The sequence below is a fragment of the Mastacembelus armatus genome, chromosome 22 (genome assembly GCF_900324485.2).
Source record: "Mastacembelus armatus chromosome 22, fMasArm1.2, whole genome shotgun sequence".
NCBI lineage: Eukaryota > Metazoa > Chordata > Actinopteri > Synbranchiformes > Mastacembelidae > Mastacembelus > Mastacembelus armatus.
In genome coordinates, this window is record NC_046654.1 from 866,799 (window position 1) to 888,622 (window position 21,824).

Consider the following 21,824-nt stretch of genomic DNA (forward strand, 5'->3'; position numbering starts at 1 on the left):
AGATTTTATTTTTCCCTCCACCTTCACCAGTGTTACCAATGACAACACAATTATGATATAACACAGTGTGAAGCCTTAAAACTGAACCTGGAGTTTCCTGGTGAGGAGGTGATACAGCTGTTTTTACAGATTAATTGAGGAAGCTCACACACGTCAAATAAATACAGGCAGGTTTTCCAAAAAGTCTAGCTGGCCTCAGCAAAATCCCTTCAGCTGGCTCCAGGTTTAAAGCTACAGGTGTTCACAGGTGTGCAGTGACTGCAGATGCTGCTGCTGACTTTAGTGCTGTTCAGATGTGAACCAGCAGGTGGCGCACTTTACCTTCTCATCTGCTGCTGCTGCTGCACTGGGTCCAGAAACACAGCACAGGAGGCAGCTATTACAGTTATTACCTTTACTCTGGGTAACACACATTTATCTGCACAGAGTCCGCTCACATGCAGCTCAGCACAACAACAGTTACTCTAATCTTATATGCAAAGTGCACTAATGCAGCCAAAACACTGGATACCCATCTCCAGACCAGAGTGGTTCCATGCATAGATTGGAAAGCTGCAGATATAGAGACTGTTTTTGTTTCCATCAGCATCATGTCCTCTCCTGCAGCACATCCAGGAAGGTCTTTGTGCAGCCCGGTCCCTGTAACTTCCAATACATCCATAACCCTTTCACCTCCGTGAGGTAAAGGATTCCTCTGTGGGGTCGAAGGATTCAGAGTGAGGTGGAAGGAGAAGTGAAACCTTCCTGGGATTGTGCTGCACAATTCAGATGTGATTCAGCCTCAGGTGGAACGGTGTCATGAAGGAGTGACGTCCTGTGCTGTTTGTCAAGTCAGGAGCAAACTTCAGTCCTTTATTGTTGTTATATTATTACTCTCAGTATTAAACCAGCTACTTTAAAGTACACGCTGGTGTTAGTATTTCTTTTCTTTTACCAAAGCACATGATAAATGTTGAATCATTTTAGAAAAGTACAGTAAAATGTACTTTAGAAGCAGTAGGAGTATAGAAGTAGAAATTTAAATACTCGTGTACTTAAGCACAGTACTTTACACTGTATTAATGTGTAATGAAGTATTTACATTAAGAGACACTGGTACTTTTACTACTTCGATACTTTTCTTACCAGGTACTATCTGTACTTCTAAGAGACTCCTCTGTAGAAATGAAAACCAGTTTAAAATAATCCAGATATGTGTTTAGTTTTGATCAGTTTCACACTAAACTAATAAAATCAACTTAAAGAAAAAAAAGACTCATCAACTTTGGAAAATGAAACTTTATTTGGAAACATGGAGAGAAAAAAAACTTGTTTTAGAGTTTTTCATTTCTGAAAATCATTTTTATTTACTATAATACAGAGCGGATGACGTTAGCGGTCAGGTGGTTTGTACACCGGGGGGACTGGATGAGAGTCTTAACAAAATGATGTCAAATAAAAAAAAAAAAGAACAGTTGACTGATGGAAAACTACAGACGAACACCTTAATCTTTTATTATCTAGCAGCTGCTGAACCCCCTTTCCTCACCCTGTCGCCCACCCATCCCCAACCCTCTCTCCCTCCCCCACAGAAACACCCAAGCTTCTGGATCAGGCCGTTTGCTGCCTTCACCATCCTCTTCAGTCCAACATCGTAACACCATCGTAAAAATGGGCTTTTGGCTACATTCCCTTCTGAATATTTACGCCCTTTATCACACCTTAAACACACCTCGACTCTCTCATTCACATCTCAAAGGAAAACTACTTCTCCTGTGTCCACAGCGGGTCCTGTTCCAGACGTGTGTCCCCTTCAAAGTGCCCTTTAATCGTCGCTAAATCTTGCATGGCAGAATGATTAAGACATGCTCCGCTTCTTTCCTTCACTGCCCTTTTCCTCAAACAAACAAAACAAACAAAACAACTAAAATTATCTGTTGCTTCGTCCATTTCATTGCTTTTCTATCCTCTTTATGTTTTCATTATTCTACAAAAACTAAACTTTTAGTTGTGGCAATCAGGGTGACAAATAATTGTTGACAGCATCAACTTATCTCCAGATATCTCAAATAAAATCATAATAAAACACTAAAAAGCAGCAAATCCTCCCATTAGAGAGCTGGAACAGGCAAATGTCTGGAGTTTTTCTTAATAAATTACGTCAGAGATCAGGATACATCATTTCTCTGCTGTTTCATCGTTTCAGCTGGATTGGAAGGAGTTTTCTGAACTGAAGCTTGATCAGTTCAATGAGACAAACATTACTGGTGGAATTTGAATTAGGAAACCGCTGAACATGCTAATGAGGACAGAGGGGTCACGTGTCTGAAATGGGACAGACCCTCGTTCAATTTGTAAAATTTCCCTCATCGCTGACATTCACCAATACACTTCCCAGGCTCTTCTGGAGCTCGTTCCACAATTTGACATTTCAAGTCCACAGATCTCAAACGAATTCGGTGTCCAACCTGCCGATTTTATTATTTTACAGGAGAATTTGGTTCAGTCGGGTCAAAACCTAACAGGCCTTCCTTCACTGCCCCCTGCTCTTCCTACGCTGTAGCACCAGACAGGATATAAACAGCGGGGCAATGCAAGAGCCACTTCATCAAAGTGTGATGGGATGGCACCAGACGTGGCTGCACAAAGTGCAGGGTGGGGGTTCATGGAGGTGTGTTTAATTATGCAGGGAACAGATTCTGAAAGGCTTTTAATTTGGCCCAGGAGTCACCCAGCTAAGACCTGAAGCTCAGAACCATAAATAGTGAGTCAGACTATTTCACTCAAGAAAAGATTAAATCTGCAGTAAAAAGAGTTTGAGTCGACCAGGGGCTGTGCGTCTGTTCAAATAAACCTCAGGAAAAGAGACATTTCATCTGTGTGTCTGCAGAGACACAGTGAACGTCTGTGTTTTATTCCGTTACCTGTGGTTTCCACAGGTGAACACAGCCTCAGTTTGTGCTTCTTTGTTTAGCAGCACTGAGGCTCCACGTTATTTTCAGACTCAAAAACTCTCCTGTGTTTATGTGGATGCAAAAATATTCCATCAGCTGCACAACAGGAATTCTCCAAGTTAAAGTCTGATGTTACTTAAACAAAGGCCAGAGCCAGAAACTCCATATATTATGTTATTGTGGATACACCACAGTCTGAACACCGAGACACGTCTGTTTATTTATTTCCAAATCATTTCTTGGCTGCAAGAACGTCAACAATCTGGAGCTAATTATAAGTTTTTTAAAAAAAGACAGAAATGATTCATTAAAGTGACAATTATCCCTTAATAATTAGAAACCTCAACACATATTTGTGCCTGTGGACACATGTCGTACTTCGATGTGTGTGCACGTTCGATGAGCTGCCGTGTCCTGATTAACAGACTCGCTGGGTGAAGCCAGTAATTAACAGAAATTAATTGATGAGAACTGTCCCAATTATACACTGTCAAATTTCTCTATAATTAGCACCAAGCCAGCAGTGTTGGGAGGACTGAGCTCCTTCACTCAGGTAAAAGTACAGTGTCTCCCTCTGACGTGTAGGCGAGTAGAAGTACAAATTACTTCAAAATAAATACTTTGGACTGATCTGATACTGATAATTCGTGTCTGTCGTCTTTGCTCCGACATGGAAAACTGATCCGAACCTTTGTTACCGTGCGGCAGCTGGAATATTTTCCTCCAGAGGGACAGAAATCCTGGAAGATTCTGCAAATAAGTACAAGTGTGGAAAAGCTCCGTGACAGGAACGACACTCAGCACCAGGCTCGAGCACCAGACACTACTGCTTTTGTTTTAAGTGTCAGCGATGAAGAAAGCGATGAGGGAGACTTTTTTTTTTTCTGTCATCAAACCCTCTCTCCTCTCACACACACTCACACACCATCAGAAAAAACATGGGTTTTAGTTACACAATCAGAACCACAAAGAAATATGATTATAGCTTCTGACAGATTATACAGTCCAGTACCCCGTGGTAATTCACTACATCAGCAACCTCTGATGCTGATAAATCTTTATATATATATATACTTATATATATGTCTTTCCTCTATTTAGGGAAAAAATATGATATTAAGAGTTAATTTCTTGCATGAGGGAAATGTAACAGATGCAAAAAAAAAAAAAAAAAAAAAATATGAAGGCCCTCTCAGAGTTTTTCTGTGGAAATGTTCCCCATAACCAAAAGGATTCAGATAAAACAATACAAATCTGAACAAGAACTCCTTTAGAGCTTTAAACGGTTTCTTTTCATTTTTTAACTTTAAAGTCTATTTTTCACTAAGTGGCAAAAACAGAGACATGCAAACTTTGTTTCCAACAAACCAACAGAACAGAAATGAAAAAAGCGGGAAGCGTCCTCCACAAACCGAAGGAACTAACTGAACACAGAAGACGCCTCTTCGGACCAAACGGACCCAGAATGCATTGCGACATAGTGGTTTTCTCACATGTGCCATCATCGAGGAGCCGGGTGGATCGTCCATTCGGAACGAGAGACGTCAGTGTTGCATTAAGAGTTAGAGGCTCTAAAGACTGGTTGAGAAGTCTGAAGTCGGATTCTCCCGTACAGAACGCTGCGAGTTCCTAAGTCCACGTTTTAATTCCTTTTCCCTCTTGATTCCCCCCTTCCCTCTGCAGAGAAGGTACAAGCTGGCTATACTACAGACCACAGGTCAGTTCTCTCTCTCTCTCTCACACACACACACACACACACACACATACACACACACACACACACACGCACATGAACTAGGTAGAAATCAGACATTACAAAATAATATAAAAAAAGAAATGCATCAACATAAACAAACTAAGCAAACAGACATGAAATTGGCATGAAGACCTTTGACACAGATCGTGCATGTGCTGTTCTTTAAGGGGGTCAAAGTTCCTGTGATGGAAACGGGTAAATTCTTCTTCAGTGTTCAGAAACAGAGCTCCTCCCACCGCCGGACGCTAAAAATAATCCACAGGTTGTTATATTTCGGCGAGGCGACGGGTCTGCGAGCCCGTTTGATGTCGTGCGTGTCGGCAGGGGCGAGTTCCCTCGCCCCCTCTTACCGACCGATTCTGGAACATGAAGAAGAAATGTTTTCCTGTGCTGAAATGTGGGGATCTGCGGGACGCATCGGTGAAATCATTTCACCACACAAACAGTTGGGTAAGCAGTCAGTCAAACAGTCAGTCAGTCCGTCAGTATCAGGTGTTCTATATGTGAGTTGCAGTCGTGGGGACTCTAAGGTTCCCTTTTCTCAAGCAGGATAAGGAGGGAGGAGGACAAGGGGACTTGCTTAGGACCCCAGTGTGCTATTTCATCAAGGTAAAAGGAGGAGAGTAATCCTTATTTGCCCCAGAATCCCTGTAGTCTAGGTCCGACCCTGCTAAATGATTAGTGTCATCACTATGTGCCAAATTAAATCAGTTCTTTCATCAACTATTTTCAGTGTCTGATTGGTAAAAAGGGGCAGTCAGATCCAAAAATTAGTTCCAAATGCGATATCCAATTGTAATTCTCTAATCCAGGATTTGCTTTGCCGGATGAGCAGATCCCACAGATTAGGTTTGATCGGTCCATGCGTCTCTAGGCCCCAAAGCTCATTCACCTCAAAGTCGATGACAAACAGCAGCTGATGAATCCCAAACACCACCTACCAGCTCTCTGTTGTCTTAAATGTTAATGCAGACCAGCATCGTGTAGAGCAGAAAACAACCTCCAGGCGATTGTTGGCGGCCGGCAGCACAAACAACCCCAGATTTTATTTCCCAGCATTCTCCTCCGGGCGTTAGATCAGCGGGTCGGGGGGCAGGGTGTGTTGGATCTGCTGCGGCTGCAGGGGCGGGGGCAGCTGCAGCTGCAGCGGCAGCAGGGCCTCCACCATGTTGTGGCAGTGCGGCGGCGGCGTCCCCTCGCTGCTGGAGCTCTCGGCCACTTCGCCGCCGTGGAAGAAGTAGTCGCTCTGCAAGATGAAGGACTCGATGACGGCCTGGTTCAGCTTGGTGGTCGACAGCGTGTCCTTGTTCTCAAAGTCGGGCCGCATCAGCGTGGGCCAGAAGCAGATGGACAGGTTGTCGGCGGTCATCAGGGTGGTCTTACTGTGCTGGCTCACCCTGCAGAGCAAACAGAAGACTTCATCCACTAACCGCCATCAGAGACAGCTGCTGCTGGACCCACGTGTCCAGAGATTAGATCAGATTAGACCCACTCATGTCACACTGTGACACATTTTGGTCTCCTAGTATTTTTTTATTTCACACAGCTGAAACTAAAACAAATCTAAAGGTTCGAGTGTCTTAAAAACACAAATTCTTTTTTTGCAGAAAGAAATAGATCAAACTTTTTCAACAGCACACAGAAAGTCATTTCATACTTTTCTTCTGCTCACACCAGCCGAGACCTGGATCTGCACATGCAGCAGAAAGTGAACGGACTCATTTACAATGAACGGCAGCTGTAGCTGCTCCAGGCTTTGGAATCCGTGTGTGTGAACGCACCATTAAGGTTGGAGGTTTGGGTTCATTATGATAGAACGACGTTTGTGTGTGTGTGTGTGTGTGTGTGTGTGTGTGTGTGTGTGTGTGTCTTACCTGTTGAGGTGCGTGATGATGTATTTGAAGACCTGGTAGTTGACAGGAGGGAACTTCTTCACAATCTCTCTCAAGACCTGCAGACGCTCGATGTGGTCCACGATTTCTGACGCACACAAAGAAAACGCTTTACATTTCACACACACACACACTCCTAGGAACTAAATTATACTGTGTGGAAAACAAAAGGCTGAGATGCTGCTGAGAGCAGCTCTCACACTCACACTCACACACACACACACACACACACACACACACTCACACACACACACACACACACGGCGTAGAAACAATCTCTGTCTGCATCTGACTCTGCATTGGTTCCAAATAAAACCTGGGAATTTGCTCAGACCAACAAAACAAACATTTGTTCAGTCCAGGTTTCACAGCTGCTTAAAGATCAACCGTTAATATTAAACCTCAGAGCTGAACAGAAAAAAACCCACAATCCATTGCTGCTGTACAGCTGCTGGAGGTTGATGTTCTACAGAGACAACTGTACAAAGCATAGCTCAGGTGAGACTGGTGTTTAAATCTAATATAATTCTGTTTATTCCTGAGGTGGCAGCTGAAGGTGCTGGACTGCATTAAGACCAGATGTCTTTCTAATGTGTATGTTTTTCCCTCTATGTAAATACATAGAGAACATTAGAGAACATCAGAAACAACACAGTCCAGTTCAACTTTAACCATGAGCTCAGAACTAAAACCTGCATTTCATGTAATTTGTCTGAAACCAAACATTACTGACATGGTGAGAGCAGAACATATGGCAGAATAGTTACTTCAGCCTGGACAGGTGTTCTCTCACAGACTTTCCACAACCTGAGAGAGAATTTCCAAAACTTACAAAACCTGATATTCACCTGTTCATGCAGCTTTTGTCTTTCCTGCTCCAGCTCATCAATAAAGTTTCAGCGAAGTTCATTATTTTTATTCTTAGTCTTAGCGAAATAAGAAAAGGTTAAATGACGCTAACAGATAAATCCTCAGACTAATCACAAATTCACGCATGTTAAAGTAGGAACATAAGTGAGGAACTGGAACATTTTGTGTGAATCATTAAATATTCAGGCTGAAGTTAGAATGACAGGTAAGGTTGCAGTGCATATGGATGAAAACACATCTCGCTGGATTCCTAGAAAGTAAACTGCCCGTGGACTTCCTCGAGTTTCTCTGTCCTCTCCGGAGAATCCATCACCTCCCGTCGGTAAAAGCTTGTCGGGCTGAAACGTTCTGCTCAGTTATGAAATATTTAAAGAGCGGACGTGAAATAAGAGCTTCTGCCTCTGGAGCGTCACAACAAAGCTGCTTTAACACAGCCCCGACGCTCCTCCGTCTGGAACACGCTCCAGGATATTCCAGACATTCCAGCAGCAGCAGGAAGCCTTTTATAATTTTAGACTCAAACCTACAGCCGACAGCACAGATTTATTCTTCCTGTGCTCTATCGATCACCTCGACCCTTTGACCCTGTGATGGCTGCCGCGGGGTCAGAGGTCATTAACCCACACTCCCACTTCAACAAGAAATATCACACGGAAATATCATTTACCACAAACCGATTTAACGATTTAACTGCTCTTTAATGAAACATATTCAAGTCGGGGAAACACACGATGTTCTCACCAATTACCCACAATGCACCCTGAGTAGTTTATGTCAATACTGTCTATATTCCCATTGAGTTTCTGTTTTCTTTGCTGGCTGTGAGTGGATGTTACTGTACAGTGGACTGATGGCAACTTGCAGCCCTTTGACTCTCAGTGTGATGTCAGATTAAATTTTAGAGTTTATGGAGGAGTCATTATCAGTATTTCAGTTAGAAAGAGAAAGGACATTTTCTCTACTTCCTTTGTTATTAATTATCCTGGGCCCCACGTGGTTTTCCTAATCCCCAGCCTGGGAAACTTATGTTTACACAAAATATTTTATTAGGTTCTGAATTCTGGGCCTGATCCAAAACAAACATGAAAAACCTGCACACATCCATCGACTTTCAAAATAACGATGTTCCACGGAGGGGCTGGGAATAATCAGACAGTCCAGAGAGAGAACAGCAGCAGTGGGAGCGGCATTAACCCCCACCCACATCATGAGCTGCAATACATCTTGTTGTTCTCGCACTTTGTTTTCTTTCTTTCTTTGTTTCAAATTGTTTAGGTGTTAGGCAGCAAGTGCGGTCCGCCAGAACCGCCTGTCAGAACGTTGGCTAGCACACCTTTCTGATCAGGGTGGGGTCCTTCAGCGAGGGACCACCTGTGTGGAGGTGAGAACCACTCTGCTGTGTTTTCTCAGTGAGGAGGTCAAAGGTTATAAAGTAAGATCAGACAGAAAGAGGACACAGCAAGAGGAGATGTGCTGAGAAATAAAGAGACTGAATGTGAAGCTGAAGTTAAGATAAAAGGGAGTGACTGAGAGAAAAGAGAGAGAGAGAGAGAGAGGAAGTAAAAAGTTCCTGCCACATTTGACTCATTTTCAGGAGAAGAAGAACCAACACTTCCTCTCTCAGGCTAAGAAACTGAATAAGTGTGTGTGGGCTTGTATGGTGTCTATTTACATTTCTGTGTATTTCTGGCTCATTAATCTGCTGCCGTCAGTTTCACTACTACACAACCAGGACACACACACACACACACACACACACACACACACACACACACACACAGCAGGAGAGCAGAGTGGAGGAGTCTGACAGTCTCCTGCAGCTGAAAAAAGCCTCTTAACAGCGGACGATGTGACAGAACGTGTGTGTGTGTGCGTGTGTGTGTGTGTGTGTGTGTGTGTGATCCTAAGCACTGAAAAGCAGCAGTTACAGGTTCAAAGTACACGTGTTGGTGTTTTATTGTGGTGTGCCTTACTCTTTGCATGAATTTGTGTTAGAGTTTTTCCTTGTGGTGTTTTAATTACGTTGACATACAGCACTGTGCAAAGGTTTGAGGCACTTCAGGAGTTCAGATGCTTCTCAATTGCTCTGTCCCATCAGGGAGGCCCCCTGTTATTTGTGCTGTCAGAAAAGCTGCTTGTCCCAGTTTTGATGCTCAACACTGAGCCAAGCTGTCAGATATCATTCAAACATCGTTTTGGTATCAACCTTCTCCTCCAACGCTCCAGGAAGGCAAACTAGCATCAACACGCTAAATTACAGGATCTGTGTGTTTTTATATAAAACCTTTTTCAGATTTTATTGTGTCTTCACTAATGAGTAACTCAGCGCTCAGCTGTTTTCCAGTGTGTGAAAATGTGTGTGTGCTTTTTCTTACTTGCAGCCTCCACCAGCTCCGGGTGCAGGTTGTAGGGGATCAGCGGGTTGGGCAGGTCAGCAAAGAACGCCTTCAGTGCTCCAGCTGCTGCGTTCACCGCCACATCCATCGCCACAAAGTCGATATTGTGATCTGCAGAAACAAAGAGAAGAAAGAGACTCAGCAGCAGATTCGCAAGGTCACCTGGTTTTTGCAGTTTTACCTAAACTTTTCTGTTGTTTCACAGCAGATTCAGCTCCAATACGCCGTTCACTTCATCCCCTGCATCTCAAACAGCCAACAGGAAAGCAGCTCCACCCAGGCAGAACTGCTGGATATCATCATCAGACTCACTGTGCAATAAAATCTCTCTCTGGGACCTCATATACCCATAATCCTCCAGTTCAAAACCACACTTCAAATTCTTCTTTAACACCACACAGACCCATTTCTCTTGCTCTACTTGTTCTTGCTGGCAGGGGAAATTCCTATTGTCCCTATAATAAAAACCAAAAGTCACACAGTAACTCTCTGCAGAAAACATTTTAGAAGTAAACTGTATTTAACACTCATTTTATTTAGAAGACCGCTCATTTAAATAAAAAGAATAAATCTTTTACCAAACAGGAGCACACAGCAAAAACATCACTTTCCACTAAACATGAATATACGTGATTATTGCTGTGTTCCACTGATCAGGTAAGAACAAGTAAGTGCAGTGGGAAAAGGCAGTGGACCTGCTAATACTGCAAATACCTTGTTCTGGATTATTCCTCATCAGTACCCACCATGATGAGCTACATCATGGGGTGTGATCTCTGCATCCACGGCCACATTTACATTTGACCAGCACACAGACCCCGACGGCCGAGAAGATGCAGAAAGTCTAAACCGTCTCCCTGTTACATCCACATTAAGCCCAAGTGAGTCTCAGATCCGGGTCCGATAACCGGAGCTGATCCTTTCGGATACGAGTCAAACAGGGTTTTCCCAGGTCAGTGCCTCACTTTAGGCATCAGAGGGCTTATGAGTGGTTGTGCTGCAGTGACTCACAGCTGAGCTTTGTGTGTGAGCAGAGGCAGAGCTCCTCTCTGATCACTGCTAACCGGGGACATCATCAGCCTGTCCGCAGGCACAGAGGCCTGAGTGTTTCTCCGCTGGAGCAGCAGGGCTGGAGGAGAATACACTTCCAGCTCAAACAAACATTTGCCTGCTCTGTTATTCCAGCTCCATCTCTTCAGTCTGAGTTTGGGTGAAAGACTGTTGTGGCTTTGCTCACACAGAGAAAACAGCTGGAGCTGGAAATCTTTACTCACACATCAAACTGGTGTTAAGCTTTCTCATTAACCCTGAGTAGAAATACTGTGTAAGGATGGAATTTTAAAAGGAAAGCAAAAAAAAACTGTCACCGAATGAAAACACATACATATTACTTCCCGTTTTGACACACCAGCCAAGTCACGACAGAAAGGAGGAGGAGGGAGGAGGAGAAAGGGGAGCGAGAAAGAGGACAGAGCCCTGAGGTAACACAACAGCTGTCAAACTGAATCCAAAAGGCTGCCAACGCACACACACGCTCAGAGTTCACCAGAAATCCTCGAGGAAATGAAGAGACAGAAGAGGAGGCAGCGAGAAAAGACATAAACATCAGGAAACGCACAAATGAATAAATGGACGAAGAAGAAAGGAAGCGACAGAGGAGGACGCTAGGAAACAAAAAAAGAAACAGGAATAGATGAAGAGAGAAAATTACAGAGGAAGAGGAAAGAGGAGAGGCTGCTATTAAATTAAGTTTATTTAAAAACCAACAGATGCTACTTCAGCCCAAAGTGCTAATGAAGCACACTCACCTCAACCTGCACCGCTCCCCCCCGAGCTATTTCATTTAAATCTTCCCTTATTTCCATAAAAATCTATTCAGCTGAGGTGGTGGAAGCAGCCAGAAGTCAGCTGTCCCGTCCTACTGGCAGAGGAGCTAATTAGCACTAATGGTTTGTTTTTCCCACACAGATATCAACGAGCTGCAGCGAGAAGAGCCACCGCAGGACGCAGTTATATCTGACCTGACACAGCCGCCTACGGCAAGCCGTGAGGGGAGAGCCTGCAGGGAAAAGCTCGACTTTACTTAGCGTGTGTAAGAACTGCAGGTTTACACAACACCTGCCCTGAGTCAAGTTTAGAAGTACAGCAGCTCCCCGACAGATACAGCAGAGTCTGGACGTGGTTTCTGGGAAGACTCAGACTCAGGCATTTATTAAAAGATCACTAAAGAGACGGATGTGACATTTAGCTGCTCACAAATAAGCTTTTTTCAATTGTGGTTAATCAGATATCAATAAGTAAATTTACTAAATTGGGTGAATGTTTCATTTAAGTCTGTGGCTTTTATTTACAACATACAATTCTAGCATTTACATTAATCACACACTTTTGCAAAGACAGATAGTTTGGTTGTTGTTCACTGAGATTCCTGACAGGTTTATTTAAAAACTGAAGACTGATGAAGGAGAAAAGTTATATAATATAAGATAATCAATGATCAATGTGAGACTTTAAAATCAAACCACCTGGTCTCAGTGCAGGCTCCATATTTCACCGTCTGGTTGTAAAATAATTGACTGCTGATCATGTGCTGGTGATGTCTGCCTGTGGTGACTTTATTTATTCTAACAGTCGGTTTGGCAGCTGACCAGCCCTCGTACATGTGTTTCTCTTTAAGCACTCATGCTTTGTGGTCAGATGGAGAGTCTCTTTTTTTTGCTGGTTGAATTTATTATACACATCACACAAGTGAAGCTCAAACTCCTGAGTTCTTACTCAGTAATTTAAGTCCATGGGAAAATTATTTAAAACCACAATGTGTGAAAATAATGAGAACCATTGGCCTCTGGGCTTTGAGACTCCAGTTACATGCACTCTTTGTGTAGTAGAATGTGTATTTATGAGGACCTGCTGTCACAGCCCGTGTCTGCACAGGTGTGTGTTTGAAGGGTTCACCTTGATCAAACTGTTTCTGGATGTTGTCCTGGTCCGTCTTGTTCCCACTGACGCGATACAGACCCTCCGTCGTCAGACCTGCGAACAAAAACATCAGCAACCTTCAGTTCATTACAGCTCTGACAGACTTCGTTCATGTGGAATTTAAGCAGCATTACACAAGAAAGTGCTGAATGAAAACAGATGGGCCAACAGGGTGCAGCAGCAGTGCTATAGGTTTTATCTATTGTGGTTTTCAGCAACCACACGATGATTGTGTGTTTTCTTTGGTGTTTTGGTACAGATAAAAACTGCTCAGCTTTCATGCCCTAAACTCTAGAAAACCAGAAACTTCTCAGGATTTTCTCTTTTTTAGGTCTGAACCACATCTGGAACAGAATTCACTGTTTATCTCTTCTCATTCAGCTCTTCATCATTTCTGGTTTCCTGTGCTTGTGCACGTGTGAAAGGACAGTTAAAACGTAACGTTGCAATCGGATCATCACTTTAATTGTTAGGGAAAAGTTAACCAGCGCTGGACAAGACCATCAGCTGATGAAAGCATGAAGACATCAATCAGCAAATGATAAAAGTGAAAATTTAGGCCTGAGGATGGTTCAGCGGCGTTCGTTAGGAGCTAGCTAGCACCGGACAGCTGATCTTAGACCAGCACATACAGACAAAGAGTGTCGGAATTACAGTTTAGAATGTGTGTGTGTGTGTGCTGGCTGCAGAGATGAACACCACATAAGTGCACACACACACACCATCCATCCAGGCATGTAGTTCTGCACTGTGGCTGCTGCAAGGTCACACACACTGCAGCACATGTGTAAGTGTTGTGGTGAGGCAGTGAAGCACAGACAGTTTTATGTAAATTCAGCTTTAATGGATTGAAGTAAACCGTGTCAAGTGTGAGCGAATGTGGGAGTGTGCATGTGTCGGTACATATTTGTGTCTTGTGTGTGTGTGTGTGTTTCTGTGTTGACTCAGGTGTGTGACAGAACACTCCAGCTTAACTCTTAAATTAAACGACTTTGGGGGAGGCCATGTTTTTACTAAACCCACTCGACCCAATTTATGCTCGTACGTGTGTGCGTGTGTGTGTGTGTCTACTTGCATGGCTATACAGTGTGAGAAACACATTGAGTATTATACCAGTGTTATGAGGTTGTATTGTCCGGTCCTCCCAGCTTCACAGGGCTGTTTGAGGGTTTTGACATGGGTTCAGGGTCCAGGTTAGATCCAGGTTTAAGGGTTTACTTGTGCTGAGTGGTGCATTATGTCAATGAGTGTCCTTACAAAGATAGCAGTACACGTGTGGGTGTGTGTTTTCTGGATCATAGAGGCTGCAAGCATCTTAAACTGCAAAACACCATTAAAATCATGATGTGCTTTTCTTTCACACTATAGTTTTTCACATCAACCAATGCAATCAAGCAAATATGACGAGGCAGAGCAGGCAGGCTGCTACACACATTCTGCTGCTGCACATTAAACATGCTTTTACGACTCTATATGTCAGGGTGAACTTAACAACCTGGAGATTTAGTTTTCAGTCTGATGACACCCTGACTGATAAGAAAAATTACACGATAAGGCAACACCTTGTTCAACTATTCAGAGTCACAGTCATAATGTTTCTGCAGGCTCCGGTTGTTCCTGAGCGGCTCCTTCTCTTCTTAACTTGGCAATGACACACCAGAGTTTCAAGTTTCACAGCAAACTGAACAACCACAACCCACAAAGGCTTCCAGCCAGAAGCAGATCCCTGAAGGGGAATTTAATGGGTGGGATTATGAAATGAGCTAAAAATGGATTAAGCTGAAATAAAAGCTGGGCTGTTTTTTCCGCAGTATTTAATACATTTATATCAATAGGGGATTTGTGGTAAAATTGTGATGCCAATCATATAATAGTTACGTAGAACTGAAGGAGCACAAGTTGCAAGAAAAAGAAAGTTCAGATTAAATGTTAAAAGTAATAGTTGCATCACTCAGAATTAATCCAGACACTTGGACCACAACCTGTGACCAAGGCTCACAGGAAAACTCACATAAATTATTATGAGACCAGCACCTGAACATCCAGAAAGCAGCAATTCAGTGAACTAAACATCCTAAATGTATAAATCCTAAATTGCAACGTCAAATCTGGCTGCCTCTCGCTCTGTAACCAGCATCCCGTTGTTTATAACTCACCGCTGACCCCACGCTGACCTGATTCAACAGGCAATAGATTGAATTAAGGAAAATTATGCTATTTTCAGCCTTCAAGGATTCTCTTGGGAAAACTGGTCTATAAAACTGAGGACTCTCAGTAAACAAACCATTTCTGTGGAAATGCAATTATTTTCCACCATTTACAAAACGAAGCCCATTTCCTGTAGTGTTTACAAGCCAATGAGGTAATAGTTCAGTTTAACTCCTTCTCATTGTGCCCTGAACGCAGCATCACTCACTCACCTCTGACCTTAAAATGACCTCCCCGGCACCCTGATAAAATGTCATCACCCTGTACAGACACACAGACACACACACAGACACACACACACACACACAGAGTGGTCCTGAGGGGAAGGAAGCGAACAGCGCCGTCTGCATGTTGGGATCTGATAAGACCCGCCCTGCTGTGATGTGATCAAATATCCTGACGCACACACAGTCGCTGTATCACAGCTCGGTGCATCATTCTCCATCTTTCTACCTCTGTCTTATCTCCACCTGTCTCTCTCTCTACCTGTCCGTTTCTCCACCTGTCTCTCTGCTCATTGGCCAGTCGTCACATTTGTTTTATATCCGTTGCTGTGGGAGGAGACAGGCAGCCGGTTGAGCGTGTTAAAGTCAATCACTGGCTATTTATAACTCCTGTTTTACACAATGCAGAAATGTCGAAAACTGAGACCGGTCCTCATAAAGATAGAAACACAAGCATCCCCACAGGCCCAAAATAATATGGGTGTTATTTTCTTTCTACCATTTTTCCAGTCGGTGTTTTCGTGATAAATGATGCAGATCCTCATGTTTCAGGCCTCTTTGACTTTTAAACTCTATCTACAGATTAAAAGTTATAAGTTTATGATGAAGAGGATAATGAATTCTGTTTTTCTGGTTCTTTCATTTCCCTTTTTAAAAACCTAAATGTAGTTGTCTGCACCTCAAAGCGATGTAAGGGTACAAATAATGATTCTCTTCATTTTCAATCTGCTGACTGTTTCGGTTTTCCAGAGATGCTCTATTTATATTTCATGTTTTAACTATAAACTTTCCAAAATGTAAAAATATTCAGTTTATGTCCAGACATGACAAAAACAAGAAATGAGTCATCACATCTGAGAAACTGTGAACATAAAAAAAATCTAATCAATTATCAGAGTAGGTGAAATTTGATTATCTGTCACACAACTAATCAGGTAATTGAATAATTGCAGCAGTTCTAAATCAATTCCATGTTTTTCTGCCAAATGTGAATAGAGTCTGTAGATTGAATGTTCCAAGACAAAGTTGATGAACAAAGATCCAGAAAATGATCTGTCTTGTTTGTTTAAATAATAATAAATTCAGCACAGTTCAACACATACAGACTCTGAAAAGGGCTGAATAATCCCAGCTGCTGAAAATCCAATCAGATAAATGTGAATGAGTGGCTGAAAGCTGTTTCTGTTAAACAGCCTGATAAAGGCAGGGCGGCGTGAGCTGTTTAGATGCCCCTATAAACACACAAACTGGTCTCAAAAGTTCGATGCTAAACACATTATTCCCATTAAGATAATGACTTCAAGGTGTTGACGTGACAGGCTTGACAGCAGATAATCAGATTAGAGATAAAGCAGCTCAGCATGTGAACACGTGCTGTTTACATGGCAGGGTTGTGAACAGTTTTCCAGTTATTTTCAGAAACATGTCAGAAAAAGTGTTTTTACGTTAGAGTCTGTTTTCTGAGCACAACATGTTGACCAAAATCACACACACAAACCAACACTGATCTACTGCATGTTCCAGTTTCTCCCATCCAGGACATTTAGGTCTTTTCCTGCTTGTTATAAATGGCATTTAACGAAGATAAATGTGCAGGTAAATGCGCTTGTTTTCCCAGAGGACGCCAATCGCAGCCTTTCCCACAATCCTCAGGCTGAGAAATGAGCTGAGTCCTGTGGTCTGGAAATCATTCTGCTGCCGATACTCTCCTCCAGAGACAGGGCAGAGAGAGAGAGAGAGAGTGTGTGTGTGTGTGTGTCTCAGAGAGAGCGAGCACAGCTCTATGTGCATGGAAGTAATGACCTAAGGTGAGCACTTTCTTTGTCTATTTTTTTCTCTCATAGTTGAGGCCATGGTCTGGTGGAGTCATCAGTTTCCCCCGTTGGTGTGTTAATTTAATGACCTTCTCTCTACACAACCATGGGTCAATATAAATCAATAGACAGGCTGGAAGGAGAGTGTAAGTGTAAGTGTGTGTGTGTGTGCCAGTATGATTTAATATCCGGGCACCTCAGATAATGAGAGCCATACCCACACCCACAGTCCCAGCAGTCAACAGCCCCACAGCTGCAGGTCTCAGATCTCCACTGCTAAAGCTCATCAAATGTCCAAGTTCTCTTTGGGTCTCCTGCATGAAAAGCATGTGTCTCTTTCTCTACACTGCTCTCACATCCAGGCTGTAGTTGTGCAGGTGAGAGTAAAATCTAAAACAGCAGGTCTGCACCAGGACCACATGCTCAACAAGTTTGGGCAGAGGCCGTCTCAAGTTACTGGACTGTAATTTCTGTCCTGGCCAGAGAAACAAATCACCTGCTAAAACACCAAGACTACAACACAGCCAGGGACGCTGGAGACAGGGATGGAAAAGCAGGATGCAAACTGAAATGGGAACTCCCTCAAATGAACACATCAACATGAGCTCCTTTTTACAGGGAGTCACAGAGAGAATCAGGGAGTCACAGGAGTCACGGAGAGAATCAGGGAGTCACAGAGAGAATCAGGAAGTTACAGGGAGTCACAGAGAGAATCAGGGAGTCACAGAGAGAATCAGGGAGTCACAGGAGTCACAGAGAGTCACAGGAGTCACAGAGAGAATCAGGGAGTCACAGGAGTCACAGAGAGAATCAGGGAGTCACAGGAGTCACGGAGAGAATCAGGAAGTTACAGGGAGTCACAGAGAGAATCAGGGAGTCACAGGAGTCACGGAGAGAATCAGGGAGTCACAGGAGTCACGGAGAGAATCAGGAAGTTACAGGGAGTCACAGAGAGAATCAGGGAGTCACAGGGAGTCACAGAGAGAATCAGGGAGTCACAGGGAGTCACAGAGAGAATCAGGGAGTCACAGGGAGTCACAGAGAGAATCAGGGAGTCACAGGAGTCACAGAGAGAATCAGGGAGTCACAGGAGTCACGGAGAGAATCAGGAAGTTACAGGGAGTCACAGAGAGAATCAGGGAGTCACGAGAGTCACAGAGAGGGAGTCAATCAAATGTCTCAAACTGCTTTCGCTTCAAATTTCTATTTAAAACCACTTTCGATTTTTATGGCATTACCAATAAAAATTAAACATATATTACATATATATTTATATTAATTTATATATTTCGGGCAGGTCCTTTGTTCTGTACCACGCTGAATCACCAGTATAAACACAGCAGTATGAAAACACAACAGCCCATGTATGTTTCTATGTTTGTGATAGTGACCTACTGTTTGCCTGTAAAAAAACATCTGAAATCACCTTTTATTTATTAAAAAATGTATGAAAAACACATCAAACCACCGACATACACACTCTCCCCAGAGCCCGAGCTTCAGTGTTTGTGTGTTGACAGTAGGACAGATGTCCAGGCTTTCAGAAGGCGACAGGAGCATCTGACAAAAGACACACACACACACACACACACACACACACACACACACACACACACACACACACACACACACACACACACACACACACACACACACACACACACGGTCACAAGCACTAATTTGTAATGTAACCAAGGCAGATGGGCCAGTATTATAAATAGAGCCGTCAAGCTGCAGTTACCTTGCTACTGCTCTATTTACTCAACAAAGACACACACATGTTCACTTTCTGTTTGTCCTGTTTTGATTCCAGGCTTTTCTCTGATAATCTCTTTGTTCTGCTGCAAAATATGATAAATTATGAGTCTCAATAAATTCTACACCCTCACATCTGCAAAGGACACACACCGACTACCTTCATCAAGGATGATGCAATGCTCTACATGTACTGAGCACTTCAAGTTTTGCAGACTAACACGACATGTGGGTGTTGAAAATGCAACAATATGCACCAGCTGTCAGCTACATAGAACTGCTAACCAATGAAATCAAGTGTTTTTACTTTATTTAATGTAATAATTGTGGATGACTCTTACAGTAAATAGATAAAACGTGTTTGTTGGTTTCTGTTACAGACATCACCAGGTGAAAGTTATATTATTAACACCAACAGGCACTAAAAGTTGTGTAACTTAACCAAACTGCAGCAGAAAGTGTCTCCAAACTGCAGGCATCAGGAGACAGAAATAATATCCGCAGGCTAACAGCTAACAGGCTAACGAGCACTGAGCAAACTGACTGCCTATGGGTGATGAACGAATCAGGCGAGAAGTGTCAGGGCCAGCGAGCGTGTCGGAGAACTGGTAGCAGCAGCAGCCGAGTCGAGTCTGTACAGGTTAGTGCTATTGAACGGTCTCAGCTACATTAGCCCGAGGGGAAAACATGTAACAGCTGCTCCCTATCTGCACTGATTAGAGCTAAATTTGGTCACACACTGACTATTTAAGGTTGGTATGCTTTCATTTTTATGGCCCGAAGTCAGTGTGGTAACACTATAGCTGAGTAGGCGAAGGCGACAGCTTTGTCAGTGTCAGACTTAAGAGTAAAATTACGTGCTATGACAAACTGAGTGACAAATCTTCGGCTTCACTAGAAGTAAAAATCTACTACAGCCTTCACCAAGGCCAGCATTAATGAGTCAGGTCTATCAAACACAGTCACGTTCTGTTACACACAGACACACACACACACACTGCGGGCATTTATTTTTGGTAGGGCTAAGTGACGACAGGGGAGAAGAGGATGGAGAGAGGATATTATGATGAGGTGGAGAAGAGAGGAGAGGGAGGGAGGGATGAGCATAAATGAAGAAAGATGAGAGGTTAGAGGGTGGGGAAGGAAAGGATGGAGAGGTGGAGGAGAGAGGAAAGATGATAAGAGGCAGAGGAAAAGAGGAGGAGGAAACAAGAAATGACAAAACGAGAGGTCGGAGGAGAGTATGGAGAAAGACAAGGACACGAGGATGAAGAGGACATGGAGGGAAAGGTGGAAGACGGTGCAGGGAGAAAGGCAGGATGAGGTTGAGATGAAGGAGAGGAAGGAAGAAGCGAATACTAAAGAAGAGGAGGGAATAATAAAGGAAAGAATGGTTGAAACAGGAGATCGGTGAGGAGCAGAGCAACACAGCAAGTCAGCGCCTCGTGTTGGACGACAGGCCCGACTAAACGCCCTCCAGAGACCTTCGTCCACGTCACCGCATCATCAGAAACACACACAGTTTCCGCTGAGTGTGTGTGTGTGTGAGTCCAGCCTGCAGCCTGGTGCTATGTGAGGACGACGACATGCTAATGTTTACCAATGTCCAGCTGTTAAAGGAATGTTCCGCCTTATTTTTGCATGTTTTTTTCCGTCTGAGCTCCATTTATGGTGATTCTGTTTTTCCACCCGTACCCCAGTGTAAAAAATCCTTTGTTCCAAGCAAAGGCCCTGCTTTCAAAATAAAGTTTGATGACTATACAGCATTTTTTTAATCATAATGAAAAAGAGGTTATCAGATAAACAGTAAAAACAGTAAAAAGTCAAAAGCATGAAGCAGCACAAAATGGAATTACTCAGGTTAAGTACAACTATCTCAAAACCTGACTGAAGTGCAGTACCAGGCGAAATGTACCTGATAAATCACACCCATACTCAAAATAGAAAAGCTGTCAGCTGTAGTCCTGAGCCACGTGCACGGCCTCACTTCATTCTGCTGCACGAGAATGAACCCAAACATCCAGGCAGGGTCGTAAAGAACCGACAGTGATAATATCGATTTGTGTTTGGTTTATTGCACTTTATAGAAAAGTTAACTGCTAAAAATAAATCATGGCACTAATTCCAGAAACCTTTGCACCAGACTGCACATCCAGAAACGATGTGAAACAAAATGCAGATGTATCTAAATGTGTCAAACATTAGAGACTCGCTGGGAAACTATCAGGGGAATTAGAAAACGAGCAGGAACTCCAGCAGCATGGACACTGAAAATATAACTAAAATAAAGAATCTCCCCTCACACAGAATCTCACCCACTGCTCAGCCTATTTGAGAGCAGCACTTGCAGCTGAAAATGAGGCGACATTTCACTCCTGATCGGCTGAGCCGGGGAAGACGCTGCCAGTGAGCTGGGACAGTTTTACTGCTGTCTCCAAAAGATTCTCACGGCCAAGATTATGATCTTAAATTTCTGTTGTCTTTGGTAAATGGCCAATAATGCAATTCAAAGTCTCCCAGGTTAAAAGAAGAAATTGAGCTGTCAGAGGGTTTTAGGCTCCACTTCATCTATTGTCCCTTATTGCTCACAGGTTCGTCCACTTTCTGTGTCACTTGCCTGCTGGTTTGTTCTCAGCACGCTCACATGTTCGCTGGCGGCATCGAGTGAAGGACAACATAAGGGCTTTTCAAGGCAAACTAATGGAAGACTGGACTGCTCACATACAGCCACAGGACACACTCCCCGTCTCTCTCACACACACACACACAATCTTATACACAAGTCCCATTAGACCAGATGACTGCCTTGGAGCCAGGTGGCACTGCACCAGCCTCTCTCTCACCCTTTTCCTCTTTCTGTCTGCACAGCCTGCCCCCAAGACACACACAGAGTTTGCAGCATGCTAATTCATCTTAGCATCACCACACACACACACACACACACACACACACGATCCAACCAGAGTGTGTTGTAGCCCCCAGCCCGGCTCACACCGG

General features: G+C 43.5%; 1 protein-coding gene across 2 annotated transcripts in view; it reads right to left on the reverse strand.

The window, feature by feature from the left end:
• Nucleotides 1-1,549: 1,549 nt before the first annotated feature.
• Nucleotides 1,550-21,824, reverse strand: part of arhgap5 (Rho GTPase activating protein 5) — a 42,253-nt gene continuing 21,978 nt past the window's right edge. For both annotated transcript variants that reach the window (XM_026294828.1, XM_026294739.1), the window contains exons 4-7: nt 12,803-12,880; nt 9,827-9,958; nt 6,564-6,669; nt 1,550-6,086 (exon numbers count right to left, since the gene is read on the reverse strand). In XM_026294828.1, coding sequence (XP_026150613.1) covers nt 5,762-6,086; nt 6,564-6,669; nt 9,827-9,958; nt 12,803-12,880 — 641 coding nt within the window. In that variant the 3' untranslated portion in view covers nt 1,550-5,761. The remainder of the gene's footprint in view (nt 6,087-6,563; nt 6,670-9,826; nt 9,959-12,802; nt 12,881-21,824) is intronic.